This window comes from Spea bombifrons, chromosome 1, assembly GCF_027358695.1.
Source record: "Spea bombifrons isolate aSpeBom1 chromosome 1, aSpeBom1.2.pri, whole genome shotgun sequence".
Lineage (NCBI taxonomy): Eukaryota > Metazoa > Chordata > Amphibia > Anura > Pelobatidae > Spea > Spea bombifrons.
The window spans coordinates 22,541,477-22,565,402 of record NC_071087.1 but is presented as its reverse complement, the minus strand read 5'-3'; the positions used below and the strand labels follow the sequence as shown (position 1 = coordinate 22,565,402).

The following is a 23,926-nucleotide window of genomic DNA, read 5'->3' as shown; positions in this document are numbered from 1 at the left end:
AATGTAAGCTGATACGCTTCTTTTATCTGTATTTTCTTGCCTCTTTGTGCCACATGTGAAAGCCTCTCTGAATAAGTTCATAGTAAACACAGGATGGGGAAAAGGAAATGGAAGGTGTCAGGAAACATTGAAATGATTTGAAGCTAAAGGTGGCAGAATATTTAAAAGAGAGAGCATTACTGGAACGCTCAGTTCAAAGTCTCAGCAGGTATGCAGAACGAGAATTCTTCTGATTCTGCCTTCTCACAGAACTGTTATTATCTTAGGAAAAACGCCATTCCTCATTTACATTTCTGTTTGGAAAGAACCTCAGCGGTCTGACGCGGACATGATTGCGCATGGAATGTTTAACGCACAGGTGTGAGAGTATCGTATGAACTTCTCAGTGCTCCAAACTGTTCCGTATTTCATCATTGTTATTGCTGGAGGTTTATTAGCATTCATAAAGCATCTGCGGTTTAGAAAATCTAGTATACATAACATGAATCTTGTGGAATACTTGGCCATTAAGTGTTATTTCTCTTCAGATTAATAACACGCTCTGATATGAAATTTCTCAACCATTTTGCTCTCATTTACCCCAAGTGACAGATTTCCAACTCAATAACCTTATAATGAAAATTCTACGGTAACCTGGCCTTATAGAACCTCTATCCAACTGAATTATATTAATTACTGGTTTTAAACAGACATTAAACACTAGTTGTCTGTCTGTCAGGAAATCCCTGATGAATACCGTGTTCCTGATCCCAATTGATAATGAATTACACCAGTAATGTTGGCGCACGAAACAGGGCAGGTCCTAAGAGAACTTAGGGGCTTGAATAATGTTTCCAATACACCCCATCGATGCCCCCTACCATCTCACTCTGTGATTCATTGTTAAGCCCCATGTTCACCAGAACACTGCTACCTAAATGCGACATCTCTCATACCATGCAGAGAATTCATGCATGATCTGCGAGCATCTTCCCTCCAACAGGCAAATGAACCTAGTGCACAAGCCCCCCACCAGCTTGGTACCCTAAGAGACCCCGGACTTGGCTTATTTTATGAGGCTGGCCCTGCACCTGGTATGTGAATCTGGCACCACGTGCATATACCCCCAGCCAAGTGTGTTTCATGTATGCAGATGGGTCTGGCAATACTTTGAAACTTAGTCTGCAGTGAAAAGAAAAACATTAATCCGAAACACATTTTTTCCATAATATTGCACTGCCTGCCACTAGCAGTACAATGCAAAATCAATAAGAAAACAAAAACGTGCCTCTTGGCAATCCTAAAGCTCTAAATGTAGATCAAATAAACATATAGTGACAACGTAATCAGAAAAGTTCATCAAACCCTCAGACATATGCCCTGTTGTGAGTTTATGGTTCTTCCCGCTATATGTTCTGTACTAGCACATATCTTCAGAACTGAACAGACTTAATAAGCTTCTTTTCATTAGTTTATTCTGTATCATACTTTTTTAGATTTAGGTTTAGGCTTATTAAAAAAATAATTAACCCCTTTATGACAAAGCCTGTACATGTATGGGCTCAAAATGCATTGTTTTCATTGGGTTTTGGGACCACCCATTGTCCTTAAGGGGTTAAGAAGTGTATAACTGCACTTTCACCTTTGTGATATGATCATAGGTTGTGCCTCTGTGTTTTCTGTCTGGAAACATTGTGACATCATACTTTGACATCATACTGTCTGGTGACCACAAAAAGTACTGTTTTGTTACGCACGTGAAGAAAATATCTAGTAAATGTTTAAAAGTTAGGCATTTGAATTGTATTTTCCCCTAGCATGTTGCTTAATTTGGCAATATAGACTAGAGATTGAATTCACAACATTAAGAGGTAAGCAGTTTTTTCATGACGATGTACAAACATCTACTAACAGTATATCGAAATAAGATAGCCAACGAGGTCAAGCTTTAAATGCTTCATAAACATTAGGACTGTTGGGGTGGCAAAATATACTACGGTCTGCTCTGCCAAGTGCTGGATGCATAAAGAATTGTTGTCTTAAACGCTTGACTCTTCAAGAAACAGACTCGCCGGCAAAATCCTATGTGAGATTCCAGCCTAAACAGTCACCATCCATCTGCCAAACAATTGTCAATCTCAGATCATTCTTCTTGCGCGTAATTTAGATAAAAGTCAAGAAAAACAAGCCACATATATAGTTTACGTATATATATATGTGTGTCTTAATGTACTTCATTCCATGCGGGTTCTCTGGTAAACGGCCTCCCTTTATTGTAAACTGGATTTCACTTTAATGCCGTGCCAGTCCTAATACTTTGCAAATGGCCAAACTACACAGGATCCTGCAGCTGAATTTACTTGGCATTCGCAGAATGGAAACAGAACGTTATTTGATTTCGATCTCTTCGCATATTCTTTCTTTTCACTCTGATCCTGCTGTGCATTCTCTCCCGGAAGGGATTGTGTGGCAGCGCAAGCCAAGAAAAGCAAGCGTTATCATATGGCTTTCAACACATACAAAAATGATCGACTTCTCTTTACCGTGTAGTGCCGATGATTAAGTATAAGTGTACATATTTAATTAATTTTAAAGCAAAGTTACGGTAACAAATTACTTTTCTTTATGAAATATGAATAGGCTATAACTAAGCCCCGGTCAGCTTATTTATTTTCCTGCATGTAATTAGATGTACGTTTCTACTTAAGAAAATAAAGGATGATTTATGAAGTCAACATAAAATGTTTTTACAATATTTGGGAAGCAGAGATTTGTACATTAGTAAAGAATCCTATTTCGAGACAAAACTCTTCATAAAACAGCAGTGTAATGACAGGGATGTAAGATAGCTGAATACACACTTTAAACCATTTCCCTTGCTTTTCTACATTACAAAAAAAAAAGATTCAAAAGCAATAAATTGAATCTGATGAGGGTACTTCAAGTGCGTGATAGACTCAATTTACCAAACTCTTCCACATTCTCTCCCCCCTCTCCCTATGGTCTTCATATTTAGCAACAGGGAGGTGTATGCTGCACATTCAAGCTTTTCAATAATGCAAATAAAATTCAAAAATGACATTTTCAAAAAATATTGCAGGAAAGTTATCCTGCAATAGTTCGCCACCATAACTTTCTACATTTTAATTTAGGAATCCAGATTAAGACCTTGGATTTTATAAGATAGTCACCACACGACTGTTCCAAACACATTATGTTATCTTAATATTTCACTGCATATATCTACTTATTATTTTCAGAAAAAACTAAGATAACAAAATAAAACGTATATAACTTTTTAATTTTTTTGCTGTTTTTCCCCCTAAACCCCCTTTACTTTAAAAAAAAAAAAAATCCACTGCACTGCAGCTCTGAAACTTTCTGTATGTTTATTCCATGTATTCATGGCATAATCAGCGAATACTGGAATGCTCGTGGCATAAACAAGGATAATGAAGTTTGTGATCCGGCTACAAGCTTTAAAGTGCGTGTTTATAAATTGTAATGTATTGTATTACATCTCGAAGCTGGAAACTTTAAAAAAACAAAATCTGTTTTGTTCTAATTCCAAACATAAAGATTATCTGACTCTCTTGTTTTGAAATGTTAATTAAAAAGACCCAGACTTGTTGGAATGGCCTGCATTTGATGCCTCACTGCTAATTTGCAACAAACACTAATTTTGGTTGGAAACGTTAATGTTCATTGTAATAACAGTTATATACTACAAGTTCCAGAAAGGCTTAAGTAGTAAAGTCTGCAAGATATCTCTCCCTTATAATGGCATGTTTCGGTGTGATTATTATAATTATGAAGAACCAATCATTTAACAACTCTCCAACAATTTGTAACATATCATCAGTTTATATATCAGTACAAACTTTTATTTATTTCCTATTGAAGAGATGGCACCTATCCCCAACCCTTTCTAAGCCTGGTCACCTGTGGTCAAATCCCAAGAAGTAATTATAATCATGCATGCCAAACCCCAAGTAAGCAAGTTATTAAGAAAAATCTTATTTTTCCATTGAACATCGGTCCCAGGGCTGATGGTCCTGACACTTTAACGCCTAGTAATGCAAGTGCAGCCAACATCTGAATATGCAGGTGCAGCTGAACATTTCAAGCACCCGCTGTCTGCCAGCACCATGCCCAGGGTGATAGATGGCCAGTCCAGGCCTGATCTGGAGTGAAAATCAAGACAGAGTTCCTGATTATTCTGCCCTCAAAATAGTATCAGGAATTTTGGCAAAGTAGGTGTACCGGGCAACAGTGGTTTGAGACACATTCGTTGGCCGTTATATTGACCATCACAAATTGCCAATTATATATACAGATGGGTATAAGTTTATCAGGTCTATTCACTAAAGAGACAACGCAAACAACTTGTTTATTAAAAATGTTATTGAATAAGACATTGTCTCTTGCTCATTGAGATGGCTTCAAGGTGCTGTCCAAAAGACATATGTGAAAACGTGAGGACAGAGAGTTAATAATCTCATTGATCGCTAACCAAAGTGTTTTCAGCAAAAGAAAAGTCCTTTTATCAAGTCGTTAAGGAGGCAATTCCTTTTTAGAAGCTCTCTGTTCTACTTGCTATGTTTAGAAGGAGGAAATTGATAGATAAATACTCATTTTATAGCTAGTGAGTATGCCAGATGATATATAGTCTAGCATAGCACTGTACATATAAGACATATCTGCCATAAACCTGCAGCTAAAAGATCTATGCTAATTACTGTTCAGACTCTCATTAGCTACGATGACTGCAAACATACTTATCAAAAACATCTGCTTAGATCAAGACTCTGTGAAACCTGATTGAATCTAACAGCCTGGAGATGCGTACGTTCCAACATGCAATCAGATGACATCACACACACTTCATTGTTTTTTTAACCAATTACCAAGTTGAACAAAAATAGGAAAAACAATGATGGCCACCTACAATGGTGTATGCACTGTTTGTTTAAAATGATATTTTTACAGGCATATTTGTTAATACTAGAGAACTGTTGTAAGTGACATGTGGACATCCACGATTATGATAAAGCCACGGCAGATCATATTTACTGAAACCTTCTCAAACTGGCTGATCTGATCACTAGAATTGTGCTGATTTTAAGGTACATACAATAGTGATTTATTATGTATGGGACAGTGGAGCCAGGTCCCGGAATATTCTGTAGAATCTGTCCTATGCATTTGCATCTTTACCCACCCTCAGTGGGGCCATGGGATGCACTGCAGCTCTGGAGCTGTAGCTTCTCTTTAAGTTTTTTGTTGAAGAATGCATATCAGCACTTTGTTGGTGAGGCTGCATGGGACACTAAACTATCCCTTTAAGCTTGATGGAAATTCACCTTTATTGTACCCTCAGCAATTATGTAATATAATGATTCAGTTGATTCAAACAATTGTATATATGTGTTATCATAAAGACAAAATATAAAATATGAAATCAGCACAACCCTTGTTAAATCTCATTGTACTGAGTGGATCAAATAATAATGTTGCATTTTTAAACATTGCTCCCCTATTAAATTTTGCTCTAAAAGAATGGGGAGCTTTTTGCTTAGTCTTACAGGAAACGTTCTTATCTCCACTTATCAATTCCTTTTCTCCTTCCAAAGTCCACTTTTAGGAATTTGCTAAAATGCATATTTCACTTGTCCAAAAATCACATACAAACTATCTGGAAAATTTGTTTTTTTTGTTGTTTTGTTTTAGTTTTTTGGTTTTTTTTTCCTTCAAGAAACAAAATGATGGATTCTTGCCTACTGCCCTAACATACACTCATTAAATCATTTAAAATATGGCTTTCATAAAATAAATCATGGTTTGTTTATTTACATTGCTTTGAATTTCATGGAAAACTAGAAGAATGTTAGCAAAACAGATGGTGTGTGCAATCACATTTCATTTAGCTTTTAATGTTAAATTGTTCCACTTCTTCCATGTTTACCATGAGGTATTTGGTTTTCGTGCACCAGCGAATGGTCACTGAAGACAGGGTGTGAAACAGGATTACCTTTCCTATTTTATCGGCCAAATAGACAGATGATACGGATGATTCTTTCATTCCCTGGTTTTCATCATACTGATTAAAAAAATGATTTCTTTTATGTGAAATGATTCATGCATCTTGTTGTTGTTGTCCAAACCTAAACGCGATATGCGTACATCTTTATCTTTATTTTTGGATTCTCAAAGAAACTTGTGTACAATAACATGAACTTTGGGAAGATTTCAATAAAATTCAAGTGAAATAAAAAATGTTTCCTTATTGCTTTTACTTTTATTAGAAGCACCCTCCCCCCCCCCATTCTATGTGGAAAGCATGCCCGATAATGCCATAAGGTGTGAGTCAAGGATGCCAAGTTGGCGCTTGTACCAATAACTTAAGGGTTTGTTATTATGTATCCTAAGGTATGACGCCTTATGTAATACAATATTTGCTCTGCTTCTCATGTGATAAGTCTGTATTCACACAAGCATTAAAATTCCAAAATGAGTTTATTGAGGAATATAAATGTGTCGGTGTGGTCTCTAGTTTACATGTTTTCAGCATCTCTAAAAAAAACAGTAGCTCATTTGTTATTGAAAAGATTAAGTATTAAGGGAACAACAATTAGGGCAAAATGGGTATTTTGTAATGTGGGAGCCCTGATGGGGGCCCAAGTGGTCCATACAGTCACTCTTCTGCATGGTAATTTCCAGACACATAGACTTACTCCATTTCTGTATGATCTATGAAGGCATATGTCACAGGAGAAGAGATTCCCTGTGCAAGTTGGGTGACAACCCTTCCTGATTGTTACCAGGAATAGGGATGTAGCTTTAGAGGGTATTTAATGATGTGCAAAGGGTACTCTTGAAAACCTATAATTAAAAGATAACCAGTTGTCCACCCACCCAGACTCTGCTAAGTATCACGTTGCCTGTGCACAATACACAGTATTATTATAATAATAATAATAAACACATGTTACTAATTTCACAATGACCCATAAAAATAAACCCTAGATCTGTATGTGTAAGTATGTGTGCATGAATGTGTGTCTATTAGCATGAATGTGTGTTAGTATGAACGTGTATGTGTTGGTTTGTGTGTACTGACCTGAAGACAGCCCTTATTGTATTTTCTTACTGTTACATGGGTTTGACGTGAGTGAGCACCAAGGATATTACCATTCTAAGAGAATTAATAGTCTACAGATAAAGGTCTTGAGTCTTGGTCTCTCAAAATATTGTTTAAGTGGACATACCACTAAATGAAAATCATTTGTAACTTTAGCTTGACTCCAGGGTGCTCTCTGACCAAGAGAATTCATTAGAAGAATATTGGACCACTGTAGAATAACCTGCACTGATATATATATATATATATATATATATATATATATATACAGTACTGTGCAGGTTTTAGGCAGGTGTTTGGATATAGATACACGTATACACTGTATACCCAAATAGTGTAATATGAATTATATTAAGCAGCAAAGCATGGTTTACGAAGTAAGGACATCCAAAGTACGGTACATTAAATTGATTTTCCATATGCTTATAAACATAACTTCCAAGCACTTGTCTTAAAAAGAGAGTATCTGGTTCTTTCTCTAAAGCATGCATTTTAAATCCAGTGCTTTCATTCCATACTAATTGCTAACACCACGACCTTCAATATCTTGGCTGACATTATTTTTCTAGAAGTTTTAGTCTCATTGCCTACAGGTTTATGCTTAAGATGTATATCAAGCTAGCAGACTGTAAATTTATAACTATGTCCCACAGAACTCATGCTAAATGATACAGTACAAGGCAAACACGCTCCTGGCTAAAACCATAGTTTCAGATGATTTCATTTAAATTTAGATTTGTTTAATGTCAAATGATCATTTTTGGAGCATATGTTATCAATGTTAATTATAAATCTAGTGTTATGATGGTGAGCCTGACAGACATGATATGGACAAAAGTATTGGGACACCCGACCTGACACCTGACACCAACAGGAACTTTTATGACATTGCATTCTAAATACATAGACATTAATATGGCTCACGATCTACATACAAGGTCATCCCAGAGGTGTGCGATGGGGTTGAGGCCAGGGCTCTGTGTGGGCCAGTCAAGTTCTTTCACACCAAACTCATCCAACCATGTCTTTATGGACCTTGCTTTGTGCACTGGGGCACAGTCATGCTGGAATAGAAGAGGGCCTTCCCCAAATGCTTCCCACAGTTAAAAGCATAGCATTGTCCAAAATGTCTTGGTATGCTGAAGGGGACATGCGTCCAACTTTGTGGGAACAGTTTAAGGCAGGCCTTTTTCATGGTAAATATATTTGGAAAAAACAAGTTAATATGGTAGTAGAAGAAAATTATTTCACATGCTCAAAAAAGGAAACAAAAATTTAAAATGACTGATCGAGCTAATACATATTTAATATTATAATATTTTTGGTGTCTGGCAGTCATGCCAAAATTTAAATCTGTGAACGCGTAATCATACCATGAAAAGTGCTGCATCACTCAGGTTATCAGGATTGATATAAATAATAATAAAATAATATATAATATAATAATAAAGTAATAATAAAATGGAAATTGGTTGGACTTTGTTGCCTTTATTTTAATCACTATAAATGTATAGTGATATTGGGAAACATGCATCCTATTGGAAACATTTTGTATACGTGTGTTATCCTAGCTTCCAAGAGTTGTCCAGAATCCTGGTTGTATTCAGCTGGAACTCACCATAAGGAAACTCCACTCACTAGAAATTTGCCTTGCATTCACTACTAAGGTTCTGTGAGAGCCCTAGCAAGCACCCACACACACACATACATACTCATATGAAACCCCCTCCAAAAAATAAAATAAGAGCCATGTGATAATTTGCACAGAAGGGTGAATTTTCACCTCAGGGCTATTTTACTTAATTGTACAAATAAATATAGTACAAATAAATATTGTTACAGTATTATTTTGTACACCAGTTCAACACCAAATATAATGGAAGCAGTTTCCTGCCATCGATTGGCTACTTTAAGCAGCCAATCAATGGCACGAAAATTGGACCACAGAGGGGACATTGAGCAGAGATGATGTTATGAAAATGGGCCCAAGGAGGAGGTGTTACACTTAACTAAGCTTCTCCTAAAGGTAAGTATTTTTTATTTGGCTATTACTAGGTTTATTTAATGCATATTAAATTTAAGTACTTACAGAGTACTCTTAATATGTTTTCTTTGTTGGCGAGGCTGCATACGACAGTCCCGTTAAGAAACACATTGGAGGTTGTTCAAATCACATGATTCTGGTGGGACTTTATCAAAGTGGCCATTGGGTGGGTGTTCTTGAATGGTGTTAACATATGTATGTGTTTTGATGTATGGTGTCAGGGGGGGAGCATAGACTGGGAAGAGAAGAATGTGTGTATGGTGTTAGAGTGTATGTTAGATGGCCAGTTTATGGGCAGGGTTCCCAATTCCTGACGTATCTATAGGTATTAATGTATATTTGTTATTTATGTGTTAACTGCCACATTTAAACTGTGGGTAATTTGTTGGAGTGATTTCAGTGTTTTTCTCACTCAACAGTTTGTGTCCAGTTACGTGAGGGGCTAGGTGGGCTGCAAAGTCGCATGAGGCCCAGCACTCCACTATGGATGGCCTTGCTTGTTTGCAAGCGTACATGACATATTCCTGGGTAGGTACACATGCCTTGAAAATAACAAAGAAAATCAGTATAGTTATAGAATACATTTCCCTTAGTGGACCCTTAGTGCACCTGCTTTGTTGGCTGTCAACATTCTAGCTGAGGGCTATATGAGTTATACTCCGCAAGAGCTTGTCTACCCATTTTTTTTATAATTGTGAAATACTTCACATTACAACATGTTGTATGTTTTTGTTTTCTAATGTATGTGTGTGTGTGTGTTTTTAAATGTGAGTGCAAAGCTTCGACGTATAGAAACAAAGAGAAGGTGCTACGTAGAATCACTTTAACACCCCCACTATATTCACAAAAACATTCTCGAGGAAGAAGGGCGATGCCACCACATATAAGGTATGCAATTAGCCTCCTGAGCCCACTTTACCACCCATACATCTTATATATGGTTGGCACTCCAAGGGTTAGGGAAAACTGTGAATTAGTAGACACATTTCAAGTGGAACATATGATCCTCTATATTTGTTACTTATGCTTCGCTGACCAATGTTTACAGAATGCTAGTGAGCAATGACTAGCCTGTAGCTAAATGAAACCAATCTGGCGTATGATCTCACCCAATGTTAAAAGTAAAAATGTATATGTGTGTTAAGCAACAGTGACATCTAGCGCCTGCACATTATATGTACGAGCAATGGAATTAATCTTTGCTTTTATTTGCCATAAGAGTTTTACTGGCACTATTTTCAAAGACAAAAGATATCATCAGTTTACGGCGAACCATTTTAGAGGTTCTTTGACATTTTTTCATTTGCCTGACCAGCAGCTGCAGTAAACATGTTTAGGTCTTTGAACTACATGGAATATAATGGTGCTATATAAAACAATAAATAATACAAATAGGCATACTTGGGAACTCACCAGTTGTGACCTGAAGTCTCCTGGCCGCGTTTCGCCACCAGGATTTTAAAAGTCTGTACGGGGAACTCTATTGGTTGCCGGCAGGGGCCTCCTCTGTCATCAACCAATGAATTGCACCTGCAACTCGAAACTCGGCCTGGGGAGACCACTGGTCTCCTCGCTCCAGGAGTTAAAGGTCCGTACGAGCGACCATTAGAGTGGAGGCTATATGGGGAAGGGACCAGGGAGATTAGTAAACAAAGAGGAACATGAAGATTCTTCGTGTTGTGGGTTTTTGTCTTCATGTGCGTTTTGCTGCCGCCATGTTCGGGCTGAACAACGAAAACGCACCCTTCGTGTTCGCCCGAATACAAATGCACAAGTCTAGTGAGAATAACTGTGCATGGACATGTTTTCATTTTTGAACATTACTTTGGACAGCTCCTATTATATTGATGCAGAAGTGAAGTTATAAAGCAGAAAGAACGTATAAGTGTTTATTGGTGAAAAATAGTTGCACATCTTACTGACTTGCATGTAATTAAATATAGACATTTTGTTAATGAACGTACATTGATATTCACAAGCACCCTGATTGGAAATTGTAAAGCCAGAACATTTAGGCCATAAAACAAATTGTCGTAAAAAACACAAAAAAAAACTACATTGATTGTTTGACTTCTGGAAATTGATGAAAGTACCTGACAAAGCCAGTAGAACGCATGGATAGGCCGGTGGCTAGCATCATATTCTCATGTCAACAGTATCTAGACATAGCTTGGTTCTTTTTTAAAAACTTGCGATACATATACTACTGCATGATATTGATATTTTTCTAATTATAATACTGCAAGCCTGAACAAAAACTGCCCCGCATCATGAAAAGTTCCTCGGTATCTAGTTCTAAATGGCATATCTGAAGACCCCAGGTGTGGATGGTAGTAGCGGATGGTCATGTTAGAGAAAAGGTGACCTGATGACTCTTAACCCCTTGAACATATTAAAATCGGATCATGCAAAGCTGCCATGTATATTTTCTGTAAGCGTTGCTGGTTAAAAAAGCCATAATGTTGCCCTATTCTATAAAAAATAAAAATAAAGAAATACAGTGGAATTTTAACTCTTGATGACCCTCACAGATACCCTAAGACGACTACACTACTAACTTCTGTGTTCGAAGTATATGACTGATGTTTATTTCATGGTCCCAGTCTTTGTAGTAGGAATGTTTACTTTCATTTGGAGCAAATAATTGCACTCATTTCCAAAATAAGACGAGCAAAAGTATTAGTTTACATATATCTCAAGTAGCAAATTTGGGACATCTTTATGCAATCTCCTTCAAGATTTAATCAAGATAACCAATTACTTTGGCGTATGCAGCCAATTGTTTCATTACAATCATCTGCTAATCAATCTTTAATTTAGGAAGCCTGAAAAGTGCAAATGTGCAGGATACAATACATGGAGCTAAATCCACTGCAAACTTATCTCCACTCAAGATCACTTTTTAAAAGTTAAAGCTAATTTTAATTGATTAATCTACAATAATTGTGTTTGTACTTTGATATCCCTGAATAACGCAGGATTTCCGTTGTTTAAATATATCAATTTGTGTTTGCTAACCGATCTAAATAATTATAAGTTTTCATTGACTTACAGTACATTTACATGGTGGTATTTCAGTTCCTTTATTGCTCTTTAGAGATATTTCCTAAGGCAATTCTAAATATATACAGCATAAAGAAAACCAAATCAATTAAAGGGTACAAACTTGCCGTTTATATTTAATATCACAGATATCTGTATTAAAATACCAGACATTTAAAGGCACATAATTCAAATATTAATTGGGGGGGGGTATTTTGGCATGGGGACATGTGGCCATTGTTATATTTGCCCATATAACAAGATAATGATGTGCTTAAACTGAGATGAAGCATGGGAATGTATGGTCCTTTTGGCTCGCTTTAATTGCTTTCTATCCAGACTTAGAAGGGTTTGCATATATGTGTATGTAATATATATATTTATTACACACACACACATTTGGAATGCTACTTTGCAAACCAAAAATTGCATGCACATGATTATAATAGCAATATTGCAAATATCTGTAAACTTTTTTAGTGTCCAAGATGTTTGTGGATCCAAAAGTTAACATAAGTTGTGTACATTGTTGTAAAAAGACAAATATGTAACAGCATTTTTTTTTTTTTACTTTGTTCTGGGTCAGGGAAAGACAACTAGGGGTAACATTGTTTTCAATCAGCCACTAGGGATTATATTATTATAATTATGATTCAGTAATATCACTTTACTGTGATGATGACTCCTGTGATGTCACACACTACAGCATTAATCTGGTTTCATTCATTTGTACAGAAAAATACAAGTGTGAAATTAAAACAAAAAATGTAACACACTAAATAATAGTAGTAGTAAAAAAAAAACATTGTCTATAGAAGAACCATTCACATTATCACAATGAAGGTCTGAGGTACTCTGGAGGAACAATGAAGCACCACTGACAGATTGATTCCTGGTGGATAGAGATCACACTTCCAGCCTGTTAGAATCCTATGGAAGACAGACGCACATCAAGTCAAATTAGCGCAGAGGGCTAGGGCAGCATTAGTAGGGAATGACAATTTACAGTAAGCTCCAAAAATATAACATTACATTTTATTTTACCTTTAGCCTTCAGTTTTATTAAAATATACCACAATATCATGTCTAATTCATGATGTTATTGTGGAACATAAATTTTGTCCCTCTTTCCTGGCTTTGCGTCAGTTTTATGTGCCTCTAGGAAATTTCCTAGGTTAAGCGTATTGAAACTAGATTTAATAATTCAAATCAATAGCTTAATGACGAAAGAAATAAAGACATACAAACTGATTTGAACGTGAAGCTCTGTATTTGTGTTTAGTGATTGCAGGTACTAGGGTTCTTAGCTTTAGGTGGAGACTTAGGTGTCGTTTGGAGCCCTTTATTCCGAATGCACAGATGAATAAAGCAGAGTCTTCATCAGTTGGTTATTGTTTATGATGCAGTTAACATAGAGGTTCTCAGCCATTGACTACCCTTCAACTTACTTGGAGTTCCACTTCTTCTAAGTGGGGATGGACTCCGGCTTCTAGAGGCCTGTTGGGAGGAGAAATAAATAGTTGGTATCAACAATACTTTGTGACCATACAGTTTAGAGTAGAGACTGTGAATCCAGTCTTCCGCTCCTACTACAGTACATAATGGCACTTTCTAACCCTTTTCAATTTGAACGTCCTCCAGTTAGAATTAACGTAAACCTTCAAATGTGACTTGTAATAGAGAAAGAAGTGTTTCAGCACATCTTTCTCTGCAAATCTATCTGCATAATTCTGGCTTCTCGGTGCAGCCTCTCCCCATCCCTCCAATCGAAGGAGTGGGTGAACCCTTATGGCAAGGAAGCTCACCAGGGGGCCAGGTTCACGGGGAATCAGGCGTAAACAGAAGAAGTGGAGCAAGGAGACAGGGACCGGTCGGTGGAGAAGGTGCAGAGACATTGACATAGAGAGAGAGAGAGAGAGTTTCCAAATGTAAAAAGCCCTCTGAATTTTCGTATGAACCAAAAGGGAAACTAAATTCACTGTCTGAAAAACGTACGGACCAAAAACGAAACTAGTAATTCCTCTGAATTGTTTTTGGTCCATTACATGCCTCAATCTAATCATAGACTACATTCCAGTTTTATGCATAACTGTCCTCATCAAGCAATTAAACCCACCAAACCTGTATTTAATGGCCTAGCCAAGTGGTGGTTAGTTTATGTGAGATAAAATATCCATTAATCTCAGGGAGCTTTTAAAATTTACAATGGTGTTAACTTAATTGCCATTGACACTTACCAAGGTTCGCCCTGGACTAGCTGAGCGGGACCGGATGGGGCTACAGCTCCTACTTCTACTTTTTCCTGGACTCCACTGGGAAGAAAATGGAAGGAAATTTCTTATAAGAACAATTCCTCACAGAGGAAAAGCTGATGTGTATCATACGGTACAGTTACATACTAAGTTCTGTGTTTATGTTTTTAATATCAGTCCATACATATCTGCATTGATAATTCATTAGGATGGCAATGTTTTATTGAGGCATTTAAGGCTTATATGCTAGTGTACACTTTTCTTACCAGAGCACCTCTTTTTGTCACTGCTTCTCCTTTGACAATGACATTGTCGTTTTCCATCAGAGAAGGCCACACGTGGTAGTAAACGAGAGGAGCGGTGAGCTCAGAATCATAGGAATGACGATATCTGGATAGAGAACAGTAGTGAGTTTGCAAGCGTAAACTACTGGCAACAGAAGCAGTGTCATCATTTAGGCGACTAAGACTGATTCATCTGACACTGGCAAAGAGATTATCTGATTATAAAGATATAATGCATATATTGATAAACACCAATAAGCCATGACATTATGACCACCTGCCTAATATTGTATAGGACCCCCTTTTCCGCCAAAACAGTCGTGACCCATGAAGGCATGGACTCCCCTAGACCTCTGAAGGTGTGTTGTGGTATCTGGCACCAGCAGCAGATCATTTAAGTTGCAAGGTGGGGCCTCCATGGATGCATCCTGGTGCCATGTGTTCTCCAGATAAGTGAGAAAATGTGATTCATTAGATCCACCTTCTTCCATTGCTCCATGGTCCAGGAGGCAGGATGGGGGAGCTCTGTGGTCTGGAGCTACACAGCCCCATACACAACACTGGTGCACTGTGTGTTCTGACATCTTTCTATCAGAACCAGCATTTCCTTTTTTCAGCAATTAGAGCTACAGTAACTCATCTGGATTTGACCACACAGGGCCAGCCTTCACCCCCCACGTGCATCAAAGAGCCTTGGCCGCCCATGACCCTGTCACTGGTTCACTGCTTTTCCTTCCTTGGACCACTGACCACTGCAGAACAGGAACACCCCACAAGGGATGCAGTTTTGGAGATGTCAAAGTGGCTGAGATCCTGCTTCTGACACATCAACTTTGAGGACTAAATGTTCACTTGCTGCATCTATACATCCTACCCACTGACAGGTGCCATGATAACAAGATTATCAGTGTTATTCGATTCACTGTTCAGTGGTCATAATGTTATGGCTGATCGATGTATGTGATAAGCAAACCACTGATCTGAAATTCTACTATTATCAATTATATAAACGTTAATTTGATTAAAACATACTACTGTTTAGTTATAAAACAAAATCTTTATAAAATAGCCACTTTACTTACTTGGTTTCATTAAAAAGCTCTCCATCAACAGCGAATCCTATGTCCAATGGTGCTTCTAGAGTTTGCATGGCAAATGCTACGCGGCACACCTCCCTGATAAAGCCACTGATCAGAATAAAGTCAACTTCTGGTGGGAATGAAATTTTAGGATTGACGTTCATGGCACTGATCACCTCCTAAAGGGGGAACAATAAAATTGCTTAAAATAAAACACCAGTAATGCTCAGAATTATCTTGGTATTGGAATTGTTGGCTCCTTATTGTGTGTGTTGGTTAAATTTGATTACAGACAAACCAACACCATAATGATTTGTTGCCTCACCTGACATACAAATGACTAAATAGCAATAAAATTTACTGAAATTGTTTACGTTCTAAACACCCATAAGAAATACTTAAGTAGCCAATCAGTAGCCATAATTTTAAACTGCAGAACAAAAGTAATGCTGAACCTTACATTAACACTGGACTGGACGTCGTAGAGATCCAGGTTGCGCACTATGTAGTCAATGACTGCATCCTCCAGAGATTCGGGCCCCATGTGAGATGGAGACAGAGACTTCCTTACACGCAGTTTGAACTGTCTGAATGCCATCTTGGCTGCATGGAATGATTCCTAAATAAAAGCACAACATGAGCTTATGCATATGTTCACTGTGTATTTTCTTAACATGCTCTTAGAATTGAACAAACTGTGACATTATCAGGGAAAGAAAGGGAGCAAAGGTAAGCTGTAAGAGTGCCTTATAGCGCAAGAAAAATGTGAAGGAGAGGGTTCCGTACCACGGTGGCAATAAAAATGATCCTCTGGACCATCTCTATGTCGTCAATGTAACGTTTGAGAAGATTCTGGGCATCTAAACGATCATTGGCAAAGATGTCATTAAACCTGGAGATGAGGCGGGCATGACGTGAGGAGTTGGTCAGCCTGGCAGAGGTAGGCGACTCACACCGCAAGAACGGACTTGATGATCGGCTGGAATGGCGCAAGGGGCTGGGAGAGCGGCTTCGGGAAAGTCTGAAATAAGAGGATATAAATTTGGAAAATATGTGAGCTTCTTCAAAAAGTCACTGTTGGTGTTATCTATACTTATAGATAAGAAATGTATATTAGAGGACTATAACACTGGAACACATTTTTTTTGCATTTGTGCCAGGATGGTGAAAGACAATCATCAGCTCAATACCTCAGACACTGGTCACTCAATTCATAGCATATCTGTCAAATCACCATATCAGCATCAGTGTTGCCAAATGTATACATATATACATCTAATTTTTTCACTGGATCCAAATACAGTATATACATGCAGATGTCAATGTAGTCAGAGCTGTGTTCCAATGACACGTGTCCTTGTGTTTTCTTCGGTGCCATGCACATCCAGACTTTGTATTTTATTCATACAGAAATATACCTGGTATAACTATTTTGTTTTCATATTAATTCTAAAAAATATTACAAATATATTCATAAAAATCTGAAAAGGTTTGAGGTGTAGGTAGGCAGCTGTCCAGTACCTGCTCTGAAGCATGCTCCTCTCCGCTGACAAAACGGAGATCTCATCTTTTAGCAGACGTATCTGTCTTTCGTAATCATCCACAGTGTCCAGCTTTCTCATTTCTAATTTATCCTGGGCTGACCTCAACCTGTATAAACGGGATTAAAGATTTTAGGGTTCTTTTCCACAGTTATTCATTGGAGGCAAGCGGGGAATGTGGCTAGAACATTGGCTTGGAGCTGACATGGCCACACACCACTTCCTGAACAAGGTAGACACTGTTTAACCTGGAGACCTGGGTGAGCTCAGAGACTTCCCAGAGATAGCTATTCCAACAAGTTAATGTGAAGTGACTTACAAAAAGGAAGCACCAAGTTAAGGGTGAGCTCATGGAAAGTTATTACTCTTGTATAGTCCATGATCTCGCATCATATTCTACAGGGCTATACAACAGGTAAACAGTGCAACACAAGTAGTGCATAATATAACCTTTTGCAATGGTTGGCCTCGAAATCTTGACCACTAATTAGCTATTTTTTGGTAAATGAAAATCTTATATTGTGTAGACCTGCTTTACCACTTGAGGCACATTATACATATACAACTTAGAGTCTGAACCTACATATCATTATCTAATTTGTGGAAATTTATAAAACAATGTGTTTTTTGTGTCATACTCTGCTCTAAGTTGAAGAATCTCCTCTTCAGTGGCTAGAAGTGTAGATGCGGATTTTGTTTTTGTGTCTTCAAGCTCCATTTGTGATTCTATCAGTCTGCGTAAAAACAAAACAGTTAAATATGTTTTTAGTATAACCATTATTCACACTTTTATTTTAACGTTGTATTTGATAAATATTACATCAATATCCAACTCCTATTAACAACCAAAATTCAGATAAGATTTTGCATTTTTTTTTATTTTATTTTATGGAGAATTTAATTGAGAAACTGTATGCTAATCTCCATTGTAAAATGCCTGCTTATCAGTCTTACAACATCACTATAATCCCAAAAGTAACAAATAAGGCTCATTTTTGGGAAGAAAGTAAACCTGCAATAAATACATCTTGTGGAAGAGTTGCGTTACAATTACGGTTGACTGCCTGAATGTGGTGGGAGTTGGGAAAACTGCCCCCCCATGGGGCAGAGAACAATTCTGTATATTGCAGTATCAAACTCACTACAACTGAAGCAGTATAAACAACAATACTTATAAATAATATCCCTTCACAGCTCATAATCGTGAAAATTACTCACTCTTGTCTGACTGAGCTAAGTTCTTGGCGTGTAGATGCTATCTGGGTCTCCATTTTATGCAGTTCTTTTTCTTGGGAAGAGGACAGTTCTCTTAACTTCTTGTCTCTCTCCAGTGATTCCTGATTGAAAACAATCATCTTGTTAACTCCTTCAGTATTAAAATAACTTAAACAGGTCTGCCGGAAAGATGACATTGCCCCACAAAAGAAACCCATTTCTGTGTGAATAAACCTGCATCAATCTCTTCTGTCCATGCAATACGGTGAGTATTCAGTGTTCTGCGTACTCCTCCTTTGTGACACAAGGTACGAGCACCCACCATAGTGCATGTACTATATTTCAAGCAAAAATATTTCCCTTAAAGGGCATATGATATCTGCATGGCGCCTTTAAATTCCCATAGTGTCTGAAATCCCTCATATGTATTAACCATCCCTCCACCACCCAGCTATTTGCAGAGCAGACATTGCATTCTGTAAAGGTTTTCCACGAGATTTTGGAGTGTTTGTGGGAATTCTTGCCCATTCATCCAGTAGAGCATTTGTGAGGTCAGGCGCTGATGTTTTAGTCTCCGTTACAGTTCATCCCAAAGGTGTTTGATGGGGTTGAGGTCAGGGGTCTGTGTGGGCCGGTCAAGTTCTTCCAAACAACACCCATCCAATCATGGCTTTATGGACCTTGCTTTGGGCACTGGGGCACAGTCATGCTGGGATAAAAAAGGGCCTTCCACATTGTCAAAAACGTCTTGGCATGGTGTGTATCTCCCCGCACATTACTTACTGCCAGTCAGCCCCATCACAGGCTCGGTAAATCTTTTCATCCACCCATCCGCATTGGCTGAAAGCATTTCCGTTGATTTTAATGGAAACGCTTTAGTGCCACTGATTGGCTGCTTCAAGCGGTCAATCAGTGGCGACAAGTTTAGGACCACAGAGGAGGAGTGCAGCTGCTAAGTTTTCAAGAACGCAGATCAAAATACTTAGAGTACTTTAATTTGCATTGTTGTTTACAAGGGGTGTCAGGGACATTATACTGTCCCTTTAAGAAGCTACAGTGCAAGTACTCACCCCCCAAGGAGTGGTGTGAACACTTCTGCAAGGCACTGTAATATCTTGTATTAAAAGATACTATTTTACTTAGACAAAACATCAGTTGCTCGCTAAACCTCAGCAGGCCCGTCAATCTATTCTTTCCTATAAACATTTATTCAAATGAAAACAGTACAGAAACCAGAATGTGCCTACAGTATCATCCGAATAATATTTTTTTGGGTACGAGAGTTATGTACATACCTGAAGGAGGGAGAAGCTGGTATCGGCACCTGAGGACGTTGTGGTAAAGCAGGTTCCCAGCCATGGCAGGAAACGACTTTTAAGAATCTCCACACCAGCATACTGACCACCTGAAAAATAATACAAAATGGTTCAAAATATGGAAATGTTTACGTAATAAATGACGATCTGCTATACTCATCTTCTGTCATTATTAAAAGAGACTCCAAGTGTCCTGGCAAAACTGTCGTCAGACTTATTTAACCAGTCCCTATTGGCAGAAGTAATTCCAGAAGACCAGATGTTGGCAACTGTAGTACCACCTTACAAAAACCACTAGCAGGGAAGACTCACCCAACTACAGACCAGTAAGTCTTACATCAGTAGTTACTGGAAACCATGCTAATTCGTAGGATTGTTAAATATCTGGAAGCTTGCGTGATCAGAAACAGAACAGGTTTACTACATTGCGATCCTGCCAAACTAACTTTTTTTGGACTGGGTAAGATAATAGGCCAGGTAAGAGCTGTTCATTTTGGCTATTTAGTTCAGATTACCGATGCAGTAAATGAAATATGGAGTGCATGACACTGATATTTTTGTTTCGAACTAGTTTGGTAACCCTGTGGTTTAAAGAAGAGGAGATAGTCTACAGCTTAGTTCAGTAGTCTTGATTCTTACCTTCCCGAGCTGTTACACTGAGGATCGTGAAAAGTTGGCCCTGAATCTTGGAGTTCAACTCAAGAAGTTCACAGCAAATGTTCAGATTGTGGTCACATGAATTAATCTGTCAAGAAAAAGAACATACTTTTTTTTCCCCCCCGAGAGCATTTAAGACTCAGACATTGATTTTTTTGCACCAAAGCTACAAGATAAAGCAGCCAAGAAAGTGACACTTAAAGAAAGCTGAAAAGAGAAATACGATTTAGATTCTGGATAAAGCAAAAAATTTAATAAACTGGACCCATATTGCATTTTGTGAAGCATACATAAAAAATGTATAATATTATATTAAATAGTTTGTAAATCGGGCCTTCAACTGATTAAGAAATTTGTACCTATTATGTATTTTACTTATTTTTAACTATTATTGTAACAATACTACAAAATATGGAAATGCTTCGTAAGTAAATCATAACACTTTACAAACCCACATTTAGCACAAAGAAAAAAGTTTATTGTGAAAATGTTATCCTGATGACATGAGCAGACTTGAATCCTACATCCCTCATTATTATTTTTTTTTTTTTTTTTACAGTCCACTGAATTTCCACAAAGGCAGTCCTATGACTTCCCTTAACATTGATCATTCAGATTGCCGATTCCAGATTGTTGTCATGGCAAGAATTGTTAGGCCAAGGTGGTAAAAAACCACCAAGTTGGTCTGAATGTAAATACCCATAAGAAAACAATTTGCATATACATGACTGCAGAGCTTAGGAGGTTGCCCGTGATACACCGCACTCGGGTGATCTGAACAGCAGGGACGCATGTGGCAGACAGCGCAGCGTGAAGTCTGTGTTGGTTTCATCCCCTCGCCCTGGGGGTTTTATTCGGAAAACCGGTTGTCACCACCACTTACAGTGTAATGCTGTTTGGGTGCAAAGGTGTCACTAACAACCTGTTCGAGCACAAAAAAGGCATTAAAAAGCTGTACGAGCACAAAGATGCCAATGACAAGCTGGTGCAATGACAAGCTGCTTGTAAGAGTAACAAGTGAGTGACATGTTACTTGGTGAAGTCTGTTTCAAAGCGGTAGAGTGGTTGTCATAGAAAATGATTTTTGTAAGAAGTGTTATGTTTGTTAACGGGAGGAGTTATCAATATAGCATCTCTCGCCCAGGTGTCAGTGGCCCTAGGCTCGGCACTAACTGCACTGCAAGAACATTGCCATAAGACTTTGATGTTGACATTTGCATATAGCTATGGAAATGCTTGGTGTAAACGACAAAAATACCAACCAAAGGGCACAGATGCCTCAGAATTGCGTGTAGACCATCTGCCTATGTAGATACCACAGCAGAGATTTATTCATGTGGTAAATATTATTATATTGATAATAATAAGGGCCATTAGCATGTAATCATGTACATACACATTTACCATTAACTAACAAATGTTTTCTTGTACAATTTAAAATATATTATCCATTCATAGTTTCAATTTCTTTTAAATGAAAAGTTACTTGTGTGATCCACACACACTAAATCATGGCTTTTTGTGATACTTCTTTCCATTTGATAAAAAAAAATATATATTGCTGTGAGCATGTTTTAGGAGCCGCTTTTTCACACAGAAATGCCTTCTTCAACATGGAACAGAGAAAAACTCTACTCATTAACAATGACTTTGGTATTTATTTAGAGATGCTAACATTTACAAAAGTTCTGAATATATTGTTGCTGGGGGGGTCTGTTTGCTGTAATGTAACAATAACAGATTGTGATAATTGTCTTCCATTAGAGACCTCATTCAATTTGGTAGGTAAGGAGGAGTGGGATTCATAGCCTGGTGCCATTGGGATGTCATGTTTGTCTGGTTACCGTGACAACCCTTTTACTTGTAGCTGTTTCAGGCAGCATGACATGAACACATCAGAACGGATGGAATAATAAATAAAAGATATGGAAATAAGGTGAATTTAAAGTAACATGCACGTCACAGAAAGGTGGTTGTACAGAACATAAATTGCATATATAATGCATATGTTCAGCGAGTGCTTAAAATGTTAAATAAACATAATATAATAAAATAGTAGTGCAAATAAAAAACCATTAATAGTTGTTGTGTTACACTGCATTCATGAATACAGTAGTAATAATGGAGTAGTTTACAGAGGACAGTAAGTAAATAGGGAGCGCAGGTTATGTTGCAACAGTAGTTGCTGGCTTGGGAAAAATATTCTTCCCTGAATGGGCTTTCTGTCTCCATGGCAACAGGCGTCCTTGGTTACCAAGGTTTGCCTCACCCTTTCAATCCCTGGAACACAGGCACCCATGGAACACAGGCACCCATGGAACACAGGCACCCATGGAACACAGGCACCCATGGAACACAGGCACCCATGGAACACAGGCACCCATGGAACACTGAGCAATTGCAACAGTCCGGGTACCAGTGTGCCTCTGATGTCAAAATTGTAACAATCAGAATTTATAAACGGTATTATGAAGCTGCGGGAATCGCATTACTGGAAGAAACATTGGAACGTGCATAAAAAACTAAAATAAAAGGCATATTGTGCTAATAAGTTATAGTATCAGTTCCAACCAACATGCCTAACTTTTACAAATAAAATAGATACATAAGGAAAGTGATGTCATCACTTGAATGTACATTATTATATACTACATGTGCATGTCCTTGAGATCACGGCTCACAGACCCTCCACAATATCCCTATTATAGTCCTTAAACTGGTGACTGCCCCGATCTACACAGGGAGCCGACACTGTGTGTGTATATATATACACACACAGTGATGATGCCGTCACTCACATGGTAATCCTTGTACCAGTCCTCCAGCTTGTCCTGTAGGAGTCTGCATGTCTCGCTGTTGGTCAGCCTCCTCAGGGTGTCTGCCATCTCCTTGCCCCGGGTACTTCTTGTTGGGTACTCCTGCCTGGGTACGCGCAGAGTGATTGCTGTTCCGGGATGAGCTGCCCTCGCTTTATATACAGGGGCCGGGGCAGTAATTAGCTTCGGCCGGTTGCGGTGCCAGGTGTCAGGGACGCCACACTTTGTACACTGATTTTTTTTATCTTTTAGTTGTAGCAACGGCTTCACTCCAGCCTCTCCCCCGCCCCCTCCCTAAAACGGCCTCTCCTCCCCTTTACTAGTGGTGGCCGGTTGGGTGGGCTGCGGGTGGCTTCGTCTGTGACACAACATATGTGATTGCAGAGGCCGCGGACACCAGGCACGATATACCTGTGTACGGGGCTTCGGGCTAAACGGCGGTGAAAGAACCGCGTGAACTCTGTAAAGATGTGTCCGGTGACAGAGCGTACCCGGCCCGAACATCCAACGGACCTAAGTCTCTCTCGTGTCCTCTCATGCTTGCCGGGTGTGAGTGTATC

General features: G+C 38.4%; 1 protein-coding gene across 1 annotated transcript; it reads right to left on the bottom strand.

Annotated features, from left to right (window-relative positions):
- Positions 1-12,315: 12,315 nt before the first annotated feature.
- SPATA18 (spermatogenesis associated 18) lies at positions 12,316-23,597 on the bottom strand. The gene is made up of 13 exons (XM_053458441.1): positions 23,349-23,597; positions 20,533-20,638; positions 19,873-19,982; positions 18,581-18,699; positions 18,001-18,096; positions 17,343-17,471; positions 16,608-16,842; positions 16,282-16,440; positions 15,825-16,000; positions 14,725-14,848; positions 14,444-14,518; positions 13,655-13,703; positions 12,316-13,136 (listed from the first exon to the last, which is right to left on the bottom strand). The coding sequence occupies exons 1-13, from the start codon at positions 23,433-23,435 to the stop codon at positions 13,129-13,131; spliced, it is 1,473 nt and encodes a 490-aa protein (XP_053314416.1). The 5' UTR covers positions 23,436-23,597; the 3' UTR covers positions 12,316-13,128.
- Positions 23,598-23,926: the final 329 nt, after the last annotated feature.

What these genes read in the sequence shown, in the direction of transcription:
- SPATA18 (XM_053458441.1), bottom strand. Translation starts at nt 23,435, where the DNA reads ATGGCAGACACCCTGAGGAGGCTGACCAACAGCGAGACATGCAGACTC. An exon ending in CAGTGTAACAGCTCGGGAAG is followed by an intron (nt 19,983 to 20,532) that starts GTAAGAATCAAG and finishes ATTATTTTTCAG; the next exon opens with GTGGTCAGTATGCTGGTGTG. An exon ending in CCAGCTTCTCCCTCCTTCAG is followed by an intron (nt 18,700 to 19,872) that starts GTATGTACATAA and finishes GTTTTCAATCAG; the next exon opens with GAATCACTGGAGAGAGACAA.